The 20109-nt window shown below is 39.1% G+C and overlaps 1 protein-coding gene across 1 annotated transcript in view; it reads right to left on the reverse strand.

Moving 5' to 3' along the window:
• Positions 1–819: 819 nt before the first annotated feature.
• TRIQK (triple QxxK/R motif containing) overlaps positions 820–20109 on the reverse strand; it is a 147893-nt gene continuing 128603 nt past the window's right edge. The window contains exons 6-7 of the mRNA XM_030189750.1: positions 17506–17591; positions 820–3613 (exon numbers count right to left, since the gene is read on the reverse strand). Coding sequence (XP_030045610.1) covers positions 3500–3613; positions 17506–17591 — 200 coding nt within the window. The 3' untranslated portion in view covers positions 820–3499. The remainder of the gene's footprint in view (positions 3614–17505; positions 17592–20109) is intronic.

Consider the following 20109-nt stretch of genomic DNA (forward strand, 5'->3'; position numbering starts at 1 on the left):
CGATCTGTGAATAAGCATTCCTGGAGTGTAGTTTGGCTAGAGTTGGAATTCTCAGCCTACATTATAAAGGCACATATCTTGCCTTTCTAAAAAGGTGCCTTTTTGAACTTTTAACAGGTAGCCTGTAATAAAATTAATTCTTATAACTAAAACCTTGCATATAAACCTTTACGTGATAATTAGTTTTGTTTGGGCTTTTTTACCATCTGGCGGTGGTCAGGGTTTTTATGTCCGCCGCCAGCTGTATTCTTGGATATTCAGTGCCAGGTGATGTCCAGGCACTAGCATTGAATATCCGGGTTTTGGTTGGCCAGTAAAGCTTCTGCGGTTAAGTGCAATATTCAGCCTTTGACCATATAAGTTGAACCACTTAAAGATAGAACTGCTATTTATGTGACCCAATTTAAGATATTATCTTATGCACTCAAAGGCTGAATATCAGCACTTAAGCACATAGGGGCCCTTTTACTAAGGCGCGCCAAAAAATGACCTGTGTTGGTGCAGGCGCGTGTATTGGATGCACACAGGTCTATTTTTCAGCGCGCCTGCAAAAAAGGCCTTCTTTTTTTGCTGAAAATGGACATGCGGCAAAATAAAAAATCAGTACACGTACATTTTGGGCCAGAGACCTTACCGCTTGCTGCCACCCATTGACTAAGCGGTAAGATCTCACACGTTAACCGAGCAGCAATAATCAGTGCATGTACACTGCTGATTATCGCCTGGTTAGCATCACGTGGTAGAAAATAGAAATTATTTTCTGCTGTGCATTTTGGACACACATCAAAATTAGAATTACCGCCCGGGGCATGAGGTAGCCGGTTGGTAGTTCTAATTTGATGCGTGTTTTACGCACGTAGGTGCCTAAGTAAAAGGGCCCCATAAGTGCCAATTTCACCCCCAGAACGCCCGCAAGTTAGCCAGTTCTGGTGCAGGCGCTAACCATGAATATATTCAGTGGTACTAACTGGTTAAGGGCTGCTGAATATCGCTGGTTAGTCACAGACAAGCAATTTAAGCAGGCAGAAGCCTCTCCCGCTCGCTTTAATTCTTTTGAATATCGGCCAGCATATTTTCAAACTTTTTGCAGTTGATTCCACACATTTGTCTTAATAAAAAAACATATTTTAACATACCTTAGAGCTGTTTAAAGTGCAAAATCAGCTTTAAAGATGTTAATGCGTAAGTTAGCATGCATTTAAAGTAAATTTAGCAGCTATATCTTTGTACAGTCTGCTCATTTTGAAGAGCTTTTATTTAACAAACAGGTATGATTTGTGTTGAAATGTTGTGAAGCAGGTGGGGAATAGGATGTTGTGTTCAAGTGGACATATATGTATAGATACACAGGATAGATTTTATTTTCCTTATTTTTCCTGATTCTATTTACTTTAAATTTCCATATTTTCTCTCATTATATGGACTGGTAACCATATGCTCTGAAGTGTTTTTGAGGATTGTTTGCTTATTACTGAAGAGTATGCCTACAGGATTTTTCTTGCATTTTATTGTGCAACGTACTGTTAAAAACAAATACAAAAAAAAACCTGATTTAATGTGAACTATTTAAAAAAATGCTAAGGAACGCCCAGCTCTCGTGATAAATTCAACAAGAACTGGATCTTGTCGGGTGACTGTGACCTGGATGGGCCACTGTCAGAGACAGGGTGCTGGGCTAGATGGACCTTTGGTCTGTCCCAGTGTGGCGATGCTTATGTTTTAGGAGTATGGTACAGAACAGCTTTACATTTTTTAATGCTCAAATACTGCAGTGGCTACAAGCAAAAGGGAAACTTGCTAAATAGCTTTCCTTTGAAGCACTGAGATTAGTGCAAATTAAGACACTATTGAGCATGCTTCACCTTCACAGAGTGGGAGAGTAGTCTAATGGTTAGAACAGTAGGAAGCTCCTTGTGATGGGCAAGTCACTTAACTCTCCATTGTCTCTAGTATAAATTGAGATGGAAATCCCTCTAGAAACAGAATAAAAAAACCATTGTACTTGAATAAAATTTGCCTTGACTCTCAATGGAGAAAGGTGTGAGCTAAATCCAAATCCCTTCCCTTCAATAGATAAGGAAACTTCATGAACAGCCACTGTACTGTGACCTAGAATTTGCATGGATGGAGAGGGTATGACACTGAGGTCTAAGTGAAAGGCACAAACCTGTACCATGATATCTTGTGTTCCTCTTCTGAAAGAAAGATTTTCTTCTTCTTCTTTTTTAAATATTTCTGTAATGGAAATGACCTAGGTTGGATGTAGGGTGGGCCTTGAAAATTGAAAGTAAACTGTAGGATCTGAAAAAGAGGTGATTGTTCTCTGGTGGAGAGGGAAGTTTGTGACTGACTGCACGAAGAGAAGCTGACAAACCAAAGGTGAGGACTTGAACTGCAACTGAGTGGGCAGAAGGTAAGCTTGGGGATCTTCTTGTGACAAGGATGGAATGGGATACTAATATCTATTTCTGTTACATTACGAGCACACTTGAAAACCCATTCACTGAATCAAAGGAGGAGAACATAGGGATAGCAGCCGTTGTGAACTTTCTAATGAGAAGGGTTGAGACCTCAAAAATCCACTGTACAGCATCTTCAGTAGTTCACTTCTAACTAATCAAAAGGAAAACAAAAACCATGGGAAGCAGAAAAGACTGACAGGTCACTGGGACTATAGCTCCAGCAATATTCTGCCCAAATCAGTATCCTGACACGACAATATCTGGAGTGGGATTAGATATAGAGTTGCTTGGTTCCTCCACCCAGAAAAGTCTAGGCTGGAGAAGGTGATGGAATAAATATTCAGCATGGTAAAATTTGCATTCAGTGCTGGCGACCAAAAAAAAAGGTTGGAGAATACTAGAAAAAAATGTTGAAAAATTTAAAGAATAAGTTTATAGGTTACTGGAATGCACTCGGACATTCAAGGTCTATTGAAGGAAAACTTTAATAAAATTATATTCCCCCCTACATCTATATTTTATAAAAATATGTACCTACATCACAACTCAACCCCAGCTTTGCCCACACTGCACCCAAGGAATAACTACATGCAGATCGTGTCAAAGTAGGTGCATTTTTTCTGTGTATATGCCTGCATGGTTTTATAAGAGCCCTGATCTACATGTAACAATGGCTGTCAATATTAGTAATGATTGAATTCACAATTTGTTACTGGCAAGTTCTCTCAGGCTGTGAGTCGTAACGCATGAAAAATGAGCTTGGACCTGCCACAAACGTGAATAATAGCACTTTCCATTTGAGAGACAAATCAATGAGATGAGGGTGAATTAACTGTTTTACATTTTTAATACAGTCTTACTTTGTAATGATTTTATTACTATTGAATTGCAAATCTGGAATGTAAAGGTAACTGACAACAGCAATTTCAGACATCTGGAACATCAGACTAAAATGACCAGTAATGATTGTTAAGCCACCTGTAGCAAGAATTTATTTGTTCGCCACTGTGAACCTGGTATTGAATGTGTAGCATCTGTTAGTTCTCATTCAGATTCAGGTCAGGGTCAGGTTCAATGCCCAAGTTAAGAAAGAAGAAAGAATAAAAAGCCAATAGACATATCAGTATAGCCACCAGGACAAGGGCCACCTCCTGTACAACAAAACAAACAAAAGAAAAAAAAAGAATGATGTTAGAAACAGTACTGAATTAGGAAAATGACATCAGTCCAGGAGCTACATCTGAACTAAGTGCTATTTTTCCTTCAGAATGAAGCAATATATTTTGTAATATAAATTATGTCATTGTTCAGTAAATGATTTGCATACTTTTATTGCACATGGAGGTGCATTTTCGATATGACGTCTAAATCTGAATTCTGAACAGGAAAGAAGGTCATTTTCGAAAAAGAAAAACGTTTTATCTTTTTTTTTCAAAAATACTATGGATGTTTTGTATTTTGGACGGTTTATTTTTATTTTGGTCCATTTTGGAAAAAAAACTGTCCAAGTGCAAAACGTACAAAATCAAGCCATTGGGATACAGGAGGAGCCGGCACTTTTAGTAGACTGGTCGGTCCCCTTGACATCCCGGCACAGCAACAGGGCACCCTAGGGGGCATTGCAGTGGACTTCATAACTTCATAAAATACTCCCAGGTACACATCTGACCATTGCTCCCTTACCTTGTGTGCTCAGCCCCCCCCCCCCCAAAACCCACTACCCCCAACTGTACACCACTACCATAGCCCTTACGGGTGAAGGGGGCACCTATATGTGGGTACAGTGAGTTTCTGGTGAGTTTTGGAGGGCTCGCAGTTTCCTCCACAATTGTAACAGGTAGGGAGAGGTAGGAGGTTGGGTCCACCTGTCTGCAGTGCACTGCACCCACTACTAGACTACTCCAGGGACCTGCATGCTATTCTGATGGACCTGAGTATAACATCTGAGGGTCACAGAGGCTGGCAAGTAATGTTTTTCATCACTGCTAAGTTTTTGGGGGGTGGGAGGGGGTTAGTGACTACTGGGGGAATAAGGGGAGGTCATTCCTGATTCCCTCCAGTGGTCATCTGTCATTTAGGGCACCTTATTGTGCCTTTTCATAATAAAAACAAGTCTAGCTCAAAATGTCTAAGTTTTAGTCCTGGATGTTTTTGTTTTGTTCCATTATGGCTGAAAGACGTCCAAGTGTTGGACGTTTTTCAACCATAATTCAGTGTTAGGAACGCCCAGATTCGCCCTTAACACGCCCGACAAACCCCCTTGTAATTTGAACACACTTCTGACGTACTTCATAGAAACAAACTATAAACAATATTAGAGGTGATCTCCTATAGGGTTAGCACAATATCTAGACGATTAGGAGATTCTAAACACAGAGCATAGGTCTGTCCCAACTAAATGTGCAATTTTAAAATAAACATATCGTTAATATAAAGAGGAAAGGCCTCGAGAAGCCCCCAGCATAAATTTTAACTTCGGGGGCTGGACTTCTTCATCATCGGCCGAAAACCTCTTAAAGCTGTTTAATTCTTATGGATCTTTCAATTCTTGAACTTTAATTCTTATAGATCTCTTAATTCACGGCCGTGGTCAGATATCGAGGTGTAGGAAGGACCCGCACAGCAGGAAACAGCGGACAAGCTAAGTACCTGCATTTTGCTATGAAGCCCATGAATTAAGAGATCTATAAGAATTAAAGTTCAAGAATTGAAAGATCCATAAGAATTAAAGTTCAAGAATTGAAAGATCCATAAGAATTAAAGTTCAAGAATTGAAAGATCCATAAGAATTAAAGAGCTTTAAGAGGTTTTCGGCCGATGATGAAGAAGTCCAGCTCCTGCAGTTAAAATTTATGCTGGGGGCTTCTCGAGGCCTTTCCTCTTTATATTAATGATATCTTTATTTTAAAATTGCACATTTAGTTTGGACAGACCTATGCTCTGTGTTTAGAATCTCCTAATTGTCTAGATATTGTACTTCATAGAAAAACATCTAAAAATTGGTTTTGAAAATACCAATTTGGACTTCTTTGTGAGAAAAACATCCAAATGTAGATTTATGCCACTTTTGGATGCTTTTCTCTTTTGAAAAGGAACTCCATAGTAACAGTAAATAATGGCAGATAAAGACCTGAATGGTCCAGCCAGTCTGCCCAACAGTCACACTCATTGTCAATTCATGACTAAAAAAGAAAAAAAAATATATATATATATATATTAAAAAGTCTGTATCTTAAAGTGAATGAAATGAAGGAGGTGTGAGGAAAAGAGATGTTGTGGATAGCCTTTGAAAGAGAAGATGACACTTCAGTCTTTACGTGTATAGTCTACAGACCTTTGACTTTGAGTCAGACAGAAGAACTGGACAGGTACATGATCAATGATATCATCAAAGTGGAAATGAAGGGAGAGGTGTATCTCATCTGCAAATTTGGAGAGAAGTGGAAAGATCACAGACGCCTTACAAAGAGCTTTATTCAGGCAAATGGTGGGGTAACTCACTAGGGAACGTCAACGGTGGATCTAGCACTCATGAATGGCGAAAGTGCATCTAATGTCTGGGTGGGTGCCCACTTGGGTGGCAGAGATCATCACATGGTGTGGTTTATGTACAAATAAAAATTTGAGTCACACCAAATTCAGCATCCTGTGTTTCCAACATGCTGACTTCAGCAAATGGAGAAGCACCTGGAGGAGGAGCTGGCAGGGTAGGAAGAAATAGGGAAAGTGGAAAAATTGTTGACTTAAAAAAAGTCAACAGATCTTTAAGTAAGGAAAATAAATAAAAGCAGGAGGAAAAGGAAACTAACATGATTCTCCAAATAAGTGGAAGCAAATATAAAGGCAAAACATACCCCCCCCCCCCCCCCCCCGATATTCAGCGCTATTCAACCATCCTGGAGGGTTAAATAGCCTTAAGCTTGCTAAGCGCTAATATTCAGCGCAAGACAGTTGGCTATCTCATCTGAATATTAATGCTTAGCAACTAGCCTGGTCACACGACATGGCTGGTTAGTGCCAATATTCATCGGCTGACCAGCTATGTTTAGCTGCCAGATAGACCCGCATAAATAGCAGGTCTATCTTTGGACTTTATAACTTAGCTGGTCAGCTCATGAATATCAACTTAACCAGCTATGTTCATAGTGGCCAAAAAAAAAAAAAAACCTTCAAAAATTCAATGCCAGTCACCGGATACGACCTGGCATTGAATTTCTGGGTTTGCCACCAACCGTAGGAGTTAGCCGGGCTGCCTCCTATGGTCTGAATATCAGCCCCATAATATTCACAAAATACAAAAAATTTACAGGAACAATAACACAGAAATGAATTTCAGAGAAAACTGAAAGAGACAAGGAGAAAAATTAGGGTGGCAGAAATATAAAGCAAGGTGATAAGATATTTTGGTGATAAGATATTTTTTAAGGTATTATGGCAGAGGAGGAGGAAAAGGTTGAGGTATCTGAGCCATAGTATAGGGCGTAAACCGCCTATCTTTTTTTGGCATTAGAAAGTATCTTGAGCAGAAATCTTGATTGCTCTCTTCTGATGGAACAGATTATGTGGTCTTGCCCTAGGGAAAGTGGACTACTTTTTATACGATTCGGTTCAAAACTCTGCTGCCCGTCTCATCTTCCGCCAGGGTCGCTTTACTCATACTACCCCTCTCCTCAAGACCCTTCACTGGCTCCCTATCCGTTTTCGCATCCTGTTCAAACTTCTTCTACTAACCTATAAATGTATTCACTCTGCTGCTCCCCAGTATCTCTCCACACTCGTCCTTCCCTACACCCCTTCCCATGCACTCCGCTCCATGGATAAATCCTTCTTATCTGTTCCCTTCTCCACTACTGCCAACTCCAGACTTCGTGCCTTCTGTCTCGCTGCACCCTACGCCTGGAATAAACTTCCTGAGCCCCTGCGTCTTGCCCCATCCTTGGCCACCTTTAAATCTAGACTGAAAGCCCACCTCTTTAACATTGCTTTTGACTCGTAACCACTTGTAACCACTCGCCTCCACCTACCCTCCTCTCTTCCTTCCCGTCCACATTAATTGATTTGATTTGCTTACTTTATTTTTTGTCTACTAGATTGTAAGCTCTTTGAGCAGGGACTGTCTTTCTTCTATGTTTGTGCAGCGCTGCGTATGCCTTGTAGCGCTATAGAAATGCTAAATAGTAGTAGTAGTATACGAGACTGAGAAAGTCCGAGGGAGGTTGGATCCATGATCAAGGTTGATCTGAGGGTGGCTGATGAACCTGAGACAGTGTTAATTTCTAAACAAGAACAAAAAAGTACTAGAGCTGCTTTTTTAGTGCTCATGTAATTTTTTGGGTTATCTTAATTAATCAATTTGTTTGTTATCTTCCTTTTTTATACCTCTACACTAGAGTTGCTCTTTTTAAGTGCTTCAGCAAATCAAGGGGCCCTTTTACTAAGGTGCGCTGAAAAATGGCCTGCAATAGCGCAGGCGCGTGTATTGGATGCACGCAGGTCCATTTTTCAGCGCACCTGCAAAAAAGGCATCTTTAAAAATTTTGCTGAAAATGGACGTGTGGCAAAATAAAAATTGGCGCATGTCCATTTTAGGTCTGAGACCTTACCGCCACCCATTCACTTAGCAGTAAGGTCTCTCACGTTGACGGGGCTGTAATCGACTACGCACACAGACTGCCAGTTACCGCCCGGTTTTCGCCACGCACCAGAGAATAAAATATATTTTCCAGCGCGCGTAGCAGACACACGTAAAAAATGAAATTACCACCACAGCCACACGGTAGCTGGGCATTAACTCTGAATTGACGCTCATTGTGCACGCGTAGGCACCTACGCGGCTTAGTAAAAGGGTCCCTGACATATTTATCCAGCATCATTTGTTGGACATCTTAAATACATGCATTCCTTTTTGTGCATTTCAAACATTTTAGTCAGCAGTTTACCACTAGATTTGTTTCGCACTTTAACATGATAATTTGCTTTTATATCTTTTTTTCTTTTTGCGGTTTTCCTATTTCTTTATTTTATATTATTGCATTTTAACATTATTGCATTTCTACCACATTAGTCTTACACTCAAATCGTTCTGTGATACTGACCTCAATTCATGAGATTGTGTTTACCTATTGAAATTTCTAAATTTCAAGACATTCTGACACTGATTTCACTTCATGTTTATTCGTTTTTATATATATGTTAAGACATTCAAACTACTTTATTCCTTGAGAATGTTTATCTATTGAATTCTTGTCACTTTTTTACTTATTCTTTATTAGATGCTATATTATTGGATTCTCAAGCCCATTTATGTTATTATCGTCAGTGGCTGGTATGTCATATCATGTATATCTGTATTCATTAGTGACCCTATAGTCAGCCATGTTGTCATATTATTATCTTTTGATATTATTATCATTTTTATTATGTAAAAATATTTATATATATATAAACTTTTTAGAGATATGTGCAACTTTTATTCTTTGGAATATATTTTATATGTTCCTCATATTCTATTTGTGCAATACTATAGTATATATGTTTTAAAATTATTGATTCTTAATATTATTTTATTATGATTCAATGATACAAAATGTTTGTTTATATTATTTATGTTGTTTACATAGAGATAATTGACATTGACTCCTGAGGCAGGTGCGGTTAGTGCCAAAACACAGGACTGCGTCCAGTCTTTTGATTGATTTTTTTTAAATGTGAGAATAAATCTGCTGTTTGGATACACATTTGGTCTACCCCCTACTTCTGTTCTTTTTACACAGTGTTTTCTTCTGCCAGGCCTGAAGGAAAGACCAAACTCGACCCCCCACAGGCTGGCCAGGATTAGTACCCTGCAGAAACTGGATGTTCAACAGCTAGTCAAAAAGAAGTAATCAAGAAGGTAGTGATATTCAGTATCTCAATTGATTTCACACAATTACCCATTTAGTGATAAAACTGTCTGCCATTTGCTATATTAGTCGCTGACTAAGTTGCGATTTCTAAATAACCTCTCTGACAAGGGCCAGCTGTAGACATGATGGGGGCACAGGGCAGAAATTAAGGAGGGGGGCCCCTAATCCCTTTTTCTCCCTACCCCATTCCCTGATCTCCCCACCCACTATTACTAGCGTATATAAAACAAGTTTAAATGACTTCTTCACACACAAAACACAGATAGACCTTCTCCAAATACAGAACAGGGGATCAGAAATTAGAAATAGGAATACGAAGATCAAAATTGAACTTGGAATCCTAAGAAGTTTAACACTGAAGAAATAAAAACAGAAATGCACTTCCTTTTATAATGAACATGATTGGTGGTGCAGCCATGGGGGAGGGGTCTGGGTCCACCACTTTGAAAAAATTAGCTGTCACTCTTGCTGTGGTAGGCAGGAATCCCCAAGTCGTGCCAACTGATGACTACCTCCTCCTCCTCCAGTTCGGCAGCCAGAGCTCTCCAGCTGGTGGTTGGGTCCTCAAGCTGCTGGCACTACTGCTGCCCTCCCATGCATACTCAGTTTTCACGCATGCACAATAGCCAAGCATGCACTGGGGTGGGCAGGCAGCAGCATGGGATTCTGTAGCACAGCTTGGAGAGTTCTGGCTGCCAGAGTAGCAAAAGAGGAGAAATTCTTTACCTGGAAGGGCCTGGAGAGTCTCATCAGTTCATGTATTTATATTTTGCATTCAGGCAGGGGGCAGGAAAAATATTTGGTACCCACCCACTTTTGGGTTCATCTCTACAGGCCCCCTAAATCTCAGTGGCTGTGCCACTGAACACAATGCAAAGGTATCTGCAATGCACATATCCTAAAGTTAACATATTCCAGCTAATAAAACTAAAATAAAACACTGTTTTCAGATTTAATGTCTGGACATTTTATTTTTCCAATATGTTGGTCCCAGTTTCTCTTTTCTGCTTTCCCTTCTGCTAATTCTCTTTCCAGTGGCTGCTGTCCACTTGTCTTTTCTCTTCTCTCCTGTCTTGTCCTATTGTCTCACTGCACCTGTCTCTGACATATGGGATCTTTCTCTTACAGCTTTCCTCCCTTTTTTCTTTTCTGCCTCTGTCCACTCAAATTAAATTTTTTTCTCATCCTTCTCCTTCTCTGAACTATTCAGCTATCTTTTAACTTTCAATCTTCTCTCATTCCCTAGCTGTCCCATTTTCCATCTCATTCCTTCTCTAGCATGCTATTTCCTACTCCCCATTACTATATTTCATGTATGCATTACCCTCCTCTCACTCATCATCTTGCCACCCCCTTTGACCTCTACCACATGGTTTCAATATTTCCCCTCCCTCCCTCCCTTCTTGTAGCCCAGTATTTCCTCTCCTTCTCCCCCCACCCAAGGTTTGACATCTCCCTGTTCCCTTTCCTCCATCCCTTCATTCTCCTGTCCAATCTGTCTTCTCCCCCCCCCCCCCCCCCACCCGTGGTCCATCATCTTTCCTCCTCCTGCGTTGGTTTCATCTTTATTTTTATTAGGGAAACTTACCTGTTGTAGGAAATATGTAGGAGTTGTTAGCTGTAGTCAGTAATATTTTGTAACAAATTTCTTCTATGAGACATGCCTGACATGCTTTGATGCATTTATCTTGTCCTTAAATCATATTATATTTTCAGAAACTGGCACAGACTTATTACCAGCCAATGATCCAAGCCTGGGACAAGAGCTACTACTACTTATCATTTCTATAGCGCTACTAGATGTACGCAGCGCTATACACTTGAACATGAAGAGACAGTCCCTGCTCGACAGAGCTTACAATCTAATTATCCTCTGCTCCTAAAAAGCTGTGTTAGCGACTGAGCAAAGTGCTATAAATTATTCCCCTAGGCAGGAATTAATAGTAATTGCATTTGATATAGGTTGATGGAAAATCTGAATGAAAAGCTAAATAATGTATCCAGATATTTTACATAGATTTGGTCCCATTGAATACTGGATCCTATGTTTTGAAGAACCTTCTAAACAACTGAATTGACTCAAATATAAAATGGTGGGAAATGAAGAAAGAAGGAAAAGTCTTCAGACGAAGTCCAAGCAGGATACCTACATCTATAACTTAACCATTTCTAAAATCTTACTACATATTTGTAGCACTCTACAGATAAAGATGTCATTGCCAGAAGCTACATTGTTTTTTTGGCCACACAACCAGTTAGGAGAATTGCAATCTTAAGAAACAGAAACTTGCAAAAGTTTGAAAGTTTTCATGGGGAAGGTAATAAGCTGCCTGGCAACTCAAAGTATTTTAGGGCTCAGTATGCAGCCAGGCAGGCTAGCCTTAGATCCAACAGTTCATCAGCACTCTACTAACTCCATCTTCCCCACCCCATGGACTATCAGGCTGTTGGACCAACTCTAACATTGCTGCAATTATAAGACAATTTATTTTTGTTGTCCTTTCAGTATGGCATAGTTCCATAAAAATTATGCCTTGTATTTCAGCCATTACAGTACTGTGCCTTCTATATAAATGACAGAGCAATGACTTAGTAGTAATTAGTCCTTGGTTGCTTTTTTTTTTTTTGACATTATCAACATGGATGAAACTGTTCATTACAGGCATTAAACGTGCTAAAGACCAATGACTGAAGAAAATCAACAACTTTTGTAACCTTAAATTCAATTTTCAAATGACAAGGTAATCAGAGTCTGATCTGACAGCTTAACTGCTACAGTAGCTCAAACACTTCCAAGAACAGAGGGTTTCCATGGAAATTTTTTTGCACCAATTTTTTAAATCAAATTAATTAATTAATTTTTTTTATTCCCCCTCAGTGTAAGTGAGCAAACCTCTCTGATTTGCAGAAAGTGATTCACACTCTGAAGTGTAGCCATATAAAAAAGATGAACAACCAAAGTGGTGAAAATTACTAGAAATTCTGACATTTATTTTATTCCACCCCCCCCCCCCAAAAAAAAAAAAAACAACATTAAAAACACCAAGTACCAGGTCTAACTATCAATGTCCATTCTTTTAGACATGGGAATTCCTTTCTCTTCTGTGTTCAGATTATAGCGGAATTATAAAAGGTTCAAAGAAGAATGACCAAAATGATAAAGGGGATGGAATTCCTCCCATATATGGAAAGGCTAAAGAGGTTAGGGCTCTTCAGCTTGGAAAAGAGATGCCTCAGGAGAGGATATGAGTGAGGTCTATAAAATCCTGAGTGGTGTACAATGGGTAGAAGTGAATTGATTTTTCATCTTTGAGAAAGTACAATGACCAGGGGACATTCAATGAAATTATATATAAACTAGTAAAAAAGCCCCGTTTCTGATGCAAATGAAACAGGGGCTAGCAAGGTTTTCTTCTGTGTGCATGTGGGAGTGTGTGTGTCCCTGCCCTCTGCCCTCTCTCCCTTCCCCTGTGCTGTCTGCCCTCTCTGTCCCCTCCCTCCTCGGAGTCGAGTCCTTCAGTGTTAAGTTTCCTGCTGTGCTGTGTTACAGAGATAGTGAGGGCTTCTGCCCTCTCTTCCCTCCCCCCTCTGAGTCCTTCACTGTTACAGAGAGAGCGATTTGATTTCGTGTTTTTTTTTTTCTTCACTGTTTGTGTTACAGAGAGAGCGAGGACGGGGCAGACACTCATGGGGAAACCGGATATCTCTCCCCCTTCACACTTCCGGCTGGAGGCTTCATTTAGAATGTTGGTGGTGCCTTTTATATATAGAGATACTTTTAAAACAAATAGGAGGAAATATTTTTCACTCAAAGAATAGTTAAGCTCTGGAACGCGCTGCCAGAAGATGTGGTAAAGGCGGTTAGGATATCTGGGTTTAAAAAAGGTTTGGACAAGTTCCTGGAGGAAAAGTCCATAGTCTTATTGAGGTGGACATGGGAGAAGCCACTGCTTGCCCTGGGATTGGTAGCATGGAATGTTGCTACTAATTGGGTTTCTGCCAGGTACTTGTGACTTGGTTTGACCACTGTTGGAAGCAGGATACTGGGCTAGATGGATCATTGGTCTCACCCTGTACGGCTATTCTTATGTTACAATTACAACTTATACATCTATCCCACAAGTTCCCTAAAAAAGAGTTTAATGCGGTATACAATCTAAACGATACTGGGCAGAACCAGAATTTACAGGAATCAAGTTAAAAGGAATAACCACACCACTTTAGTCAAGGAATAACAAAAAAGAATGGGCATCCATGTATTGGCCCCTCCCTAGTCCCACTCAAAAAGCACACAGACCATGCCCCCTTGCCAAATAGATATGCTGCAGTATTAGATATCCATAGCCTGGCTTTATATAATTGGGATTTGGACGTACATGCAATACAGATATAAAAATGCCAGTTTTCAGATGTCCAAAACAAGAATAAAGCTCCTAAAATAACTATATAGGCACTTATATGTCTTTATAAAATAGTAGTGTCAACTGCAAAAATCGCACCTACCTTGCAGGCATAGACATTTACACCTGTCCTTGAGCTGGTGTAAATATTTGCCCCTAGATTATTCAGGTATGCATGTAGATTAGCATATTTTATAATCTACATGCATATTTGTGAACTTTGCCTATCCCCCCAAACTTTGCTCTTGTTATGCCTACTGGCAAAATATCCACCATCATGCCATCATGCATACTTTTTACAGTGGTCAGTATTTTATAAGACACCATTTATACATGAAAATCACATTATAAAATTACTCCCATAAAAGGGAACTATCTGAAGACTGTTTAGCTAATGCTGTTTCCCTAAATTTAATATAATATAACTGGCAGCTGGGAAAGGAGGACTGAATATAGTTCAGTTCACATAAATGCAGTAGAAATGAACATTATTGGATGCAGTACCATGATTTACCTTGGTTTTAAGACAGTTCTGGGGAAAATATCACAAAACATTGGCCACAGAAATATATTACTATAGCCAAAAGGCATATCTTTATGACTCAATGTGTAAGTAGGCCAACAGACTGCATATGCAAACACATTTATCATACATTATTTCATTTGTTATGCCCTGTTTATAGTATTTCTCTCAATTTGATTCAACAAAACCTTTTTAAAAATAATTTTAAGACTTGCTAATTGAAAACATAAAATTGTGTTCAATATGAGGCAGAAGTTATAATGTGCTTTCATTTGTATGCAGTCTTTAAAAGTGCATAATATTAACATAAGTATTTTGGTTTTTGAACTACAGCAGGATCTGAATTTACAATGAAAATACATAATCAGAGCAACATAAAAAAAACAAAACATACATGACATTGAAACAAAAACAGAAAAAAGATTTAACAAGAAAATTAAAACAGAAAAAATGAGGAACCCAAAAGGTTAACCATCTTACAGTATCTTTAAAAAAAAAAAAAAAAAGGCAATTTACTTTTGCTCATTAAAAACTGACACACAGAACTAACTGTGGAGATTATGTTGTGAAAACATTCTGCATTGCATGGCAATGCTTGATCAAGATCGGCAGTCAGAAGCCAAATGAAAGCAATGTTTTGTGATTATAATAGCAAATTCTGGAAGGCGACCAAATGCATCATCTGGCAGAGGAACAGCTGTTGCAGCTTGGTAGTAATACCTTGGCACTGTGATTTTGTAACTTGTAAAAACTGATTTCTCCTCTGCCAGAAACAAGACAATATTCCCCTTTTAATATTTATTGAAGTCTTTGGGGAAAAAAAATCCAAATTTGAGTCACTTTGATTCTCCAAATTTGTCAAGAAGACAGTCAACAGAATTCCATTATAAATGGTTGTATGTGATATGTTCAACATACAAGGAAATAGCTGTGTAAACTGGAAGCATAGCACATGCCATTATGTATCTTGCATTACTGAACTTATAGAAACTTAGAAAAATGAAGGCAGATATAGTCTGTCCAGTCTGCCCATCTATGCCATCTAGTATACCTTCCTCTCCCTTAGACATCCTATGTAACTGCCCCAAGCTTTCTTGAATTCAGATAGTTTCCATATTCACCACCTCCACTGGGATGCTGCTCCACGAATTCACCACCCTTTCTGTGACAAAGTATTTCCTAAGGTTACTTCTAAGTCTATCCCTTTTCATCCTTTAGATTGTAAGCTCTTTGAGCAGGGACTGTCCTTCTATGTTAAATTGTACAGCGCTGCGTAACCCTAGTAGCGCTTTAGAAATGTTAAGTAGTAGTAGTGAAAAATATCAATCTTTATGGTATGTCCCCTCATTCTAGAGTTTCCTTTCAATTGAAAAAGACTTGTCTCCTTACATTTATTGATAATATTATACAATTAGGGACTCAATAGAGCTGCTGGAGCACTCGTATTGTCAATCACTAAATAGCCCCAGTCTTATTGAATACAAAATATCTTTATTAAACACGTGTGCTTCAAAACCTGCTCACGTGTATTTAAAACCTTTATTCACAAACAATATTCTCTTATATCTTTCATGCTCATTCACACCTTATAGTACCTGCATAGAAAATCTATAACAAGGAGGATTTATATATACATGACTTTCTTGAATATCATTACACACTGTGTCAAAGTTCATGATATCTCGTCTCTCAAAGAGGCATCACAGAATTAGAAATAAGAAACCTTTGCATATGTCCATTCACTCTGCTCTTCCGGTTTCCGGTTTCACATGAAGTTTCATGAAAGTTCAAGACAAACCCCAACACACTTCTCTGGGGGTAAACAACTCCACTTGCAATAGATTTCAGGCACTACATTAGCGGGATGAGACTTTTCAATCTCATAACTGCTGTTACTCTAGTCCTTAAGCAAGACTGGGGCTATTTAGTGATTGTCCTTACATTTATGCCACATAGGTATTTAAGGGGGTCTTTTACTAAGCGGCAGTAAGACCAATGCAGGTTTACCGCTCGCTAAAGCAGAAGTACTGTTTGCCCGGAGGTACCAGGAAGTGTCGTGCGCTGCCTAGTGACTGCCGGGTTAGTCAACTGGGTGCTAACAACCAATTATTGATGTTAATTGGAGTTGGCTGGCACTCAATTGGCACTAATTTGGATTCTATAACACTGCACGCAAAAATGGCTCATGTGGGCATGGTCATGGGAGCGGCATGGGTAGGACAGGAGCATTCTAGATATTTAGGCTCAGTGTTACAGAATAACGGGGCTACATACCTGACTCGAATGCCAGGATTTACACCAGGTTTCAGATAGCGCAAGTCCTCGTACCCAAAGATGGGCGTGGGAATCTGCCCTACGTGCTATTCTATAAAGGACACTCAGCACGGAGTGCCCCTTATAGAATAGCGCTTAGTGTGGATTTTCACCAGTGCCTAAATTTTGAGCACTATTTAGTGAACCTGGCTCATTATGTAAAATATGTGCATATTTACACAATAGTGCTTATGCAGAATTTTGATATTTATATGTATATGTTCTTATATAAAAGCATATATGCCACTATTCTAATCATTTACATGTGTAATTAGCACATAAATGTCATGAGTACTTTATGGAATTAGCCCCCTCAAAGTATAAATGTTGGAGATCATATGAAGAGAATTCTACAAATTTCTTATGGGATATAATAGTTCATTACATAACCAAGGACTATTCTAAAATGTGGTAAGAGTTTTCTGACATAGAGACAGGGTATTAAAACTTTATAAAGTCAGGATATTTTTCATTAGAGTTTGGGTGAATCATGATGGTAAGGAGCACAACCTGAAATTGAAAATATCTGCCAACAGAAGAAACTCATTTTGCCACATACTTTTGACATAGTTTGCTACAAATAATGGATCACTCTTTTCAATTTGTATTTACATGTGAAATTTTAATGCATTTTACTTTCATTATTGAATGCATATGGTAGATGAAGTATATAAAACACACTGTAAAAACGCCTTTATATTTCCAGTTACCCAAGTTATCTGAGAATTAATGGATGCTTTAAGTAAAAGCAATCTATAATAAATATTTTAGATTCTGGCATTCCACTTAGGTTATGAAGTGTCATAAGCGATCTCTCTCTGAAATCAATATTCACACAGTTCATCTTCAGGGAAAAGAAAATAGATATATATGTTAATGTACGCTATCAAATATATGTCTACCTTTATTCCTGGTCCTGTTTTCTTGGCTTCTGCTTTTAATCTTGCTGCTCTTAAGACTGGCTTGTTTTTCTTGTAGTCTTGTTTCCCTATGAAGAGAGGAGACCAGTATTACCCATAAACACAACACTGATAATCACGTGGATTTTAGTCATGTGCTGGCCAATATTGAGAGTGATTTAACCAGGCAGGAAATGCTCCTGCCTGCTTAAATTGCTCTGCCTGTTCCAGTACCTGATACTGAACAATACTTAACCTGAGAGCCAGTGAATTTCAGCACAGATTGCTGTGGTACTATCTGCTTAGTGCCAGAGTAGTTCGGGGGGGGGGGGGGGGGGGGGGGGGGGGGGGGGCAAGCTGAAGCAGACTTGGAAGTTAACCTGGCACTACCAATATTCACTACTAGTGCCTAGATAATTATCTGGCCATGTAGGTCCACACAAATATCTGTCCTATGTTGGCCCCTAGATAACTTTGGCAGCCTCCTGTAACGTGGTGCGCTTAAATTCTAAGTCACATAGTTGAAAAGGGGGCATGGCCATGGCCAGGGCATGGACACTTTTAAAATCTATGCACATTATTATAGAATGGGCCTAATTTAGGCATTGAGATTTACACCAAATTTGGTCACATAGAGAGGCACTCAGCGTATTCTATATACCACATTGAAATTTAGGTCTATTCTATACAATTTAAGCATACTTTAGAAAATACAGCCAAGCATATTTTTTTACCATGTGGATTTTTCAGGCGCCATATATAGAATCTAACCCTGTGTATGTCAAATTGTTCTTATGTCTTTGCTAATTTTATTATGAATATATTTTTGTAACCTGCCCGGAACATGCATCAACTTATCAGGCCAACTGGTATCAATGGACATCTCAGATTAACTGGTGATTGCCCCGCCCCACAACCTTTGATTACTGTGGATGAGGTATAGAGCAATAGGGCAGGATAAGTTCCAAAATCTTAATTCATTAACCTATATGTTCAAGCACTTATAAAACTACCCTCCTTAAACATGAAAGAATTGTGGTTGCCATGGGTGGTATAACATATGAGTTTATCGCTAGGGTCATGTTGGTGCTATTTTGAAACCAGGCAGAGCAACCGGCGATCACTCCTGCACCCACCACTAGTCACCCGGAGACCCTTCAATAGATGCCATAGAGCAGGGATTTTCAACCCAGTCCTCGGGGCACACCCATCCAGTTGGGGATTTCAGGATATCCCCATTGAATTCAATGGGAATATCCTGAAAATCCCGAGGACTGGGTTCAAAACCTCTGCCATTGAGGATCACAGGGGTTGGGGGCTCGTGCTGAGAGGAATTTGTGTGTGTGTGTGTGGGGGGGGGGGGGGGGGTCCATGCACTGCCCCCCTTTAAAAATCAGAAAACTCAACTTTGGGCCTATATTTGTACCACCGCAAAAAGGAAAATGCAATACACCAGGCTGTAGCAACACAAAATGAAATTTGCTAACCTGCAGTATTGAAATATTATAGGTTACTGATTTGTGCAATAAATTTTGCTATAAAAGAATGCAATATTTCACCACAGTTTTGTAACCATGGTCCTTAGTTGGAGTGACTGAATATTCTAAGTTAAAATTAACCAGATACCTTATGTAGTTAACTTAGACCTGCTATTGACACAATCTGACTTAATTGGTTAAAGCTGACTATTGGTGCTATCCAGTTTAAATTTTATGCTGCACAAGAATGTTACCAATTTCTCCTTAATTAGTTATTATTTTATTTGAATTTAGCACATGGCTTTTCATTGGTAGCTCAAGGTAAGATATGTTTAGGAACAATACAGGGGTATGTTAACTTCTGATTGGACTTTGAGTTGTCAGACCAAGTTAACTGGGCAGTGGTTGGGAAAATTTAAGTTGAAGATTTAGCCACTTGGATAAATCACCTTGGATATTGACCCCTGTTCCTATGCAAATTCACAAAAAACTTGTCCAATGGTTGTATAGAGTCTCTATACATCACCCTACGTTTTCTGATCTCTCTTGTCCATCACGTACAAGGGTGGCAAATCCACTCCTACCCTAGCTGAGATAATATTTAACCATTTCTCTGACCTCATGTGCAACCTTCTTTAAATTAGTCACCTTACTTTCTAACTCTTCTTACTTTCTTACCTATCTATACGTTCCATTTTTGCTTATACCCTTCACTATCAATTAAAATGTTCTATTACGTATTGTGTTGACACTGTTCGTATACAATGCCATACTTTGTACTGTTATTTGAATATTTTTACTGCTGTAATTGCCTGTTGCTCCTGTTTGATCTATTCTTACTGTACACCGCATTGAGTGAATTCCTTCTAAAAGGCAGTAAATAAATCTTAATTAATAATAAATAAATGAAATTATGGCTGACCAGAAGAACTGTGTCACTACACCAAAGCTTTCAAAACTATCTTGGGAACCCCACAGCCAGGATATCCGCAATGAATATGCATTTGGATGGTTTGGAGACACAGGGGCTCATTTTCAAATCACTTAGATTTACGAAGTTCCATAGATTGTATATGCAAATTGTATATTAATTGTGGATATCCTAAATCTTGACTGACTGAGTAGTTTC

The sequence above is a fragment of the Microcaecilia unicolor genome, chromosome 1, assembly GCF_901765095.1.
Source record: "Microcaecilia unicolor chromosome 1, aMicUni1.1, whole genome shotgun sequence".
NCBI lineage: Eukaryota > Metazoa > Chordata > Amphibia > Gymnophiona > Siphonopidae > Microcaecilia > Microcaecilia unicolor.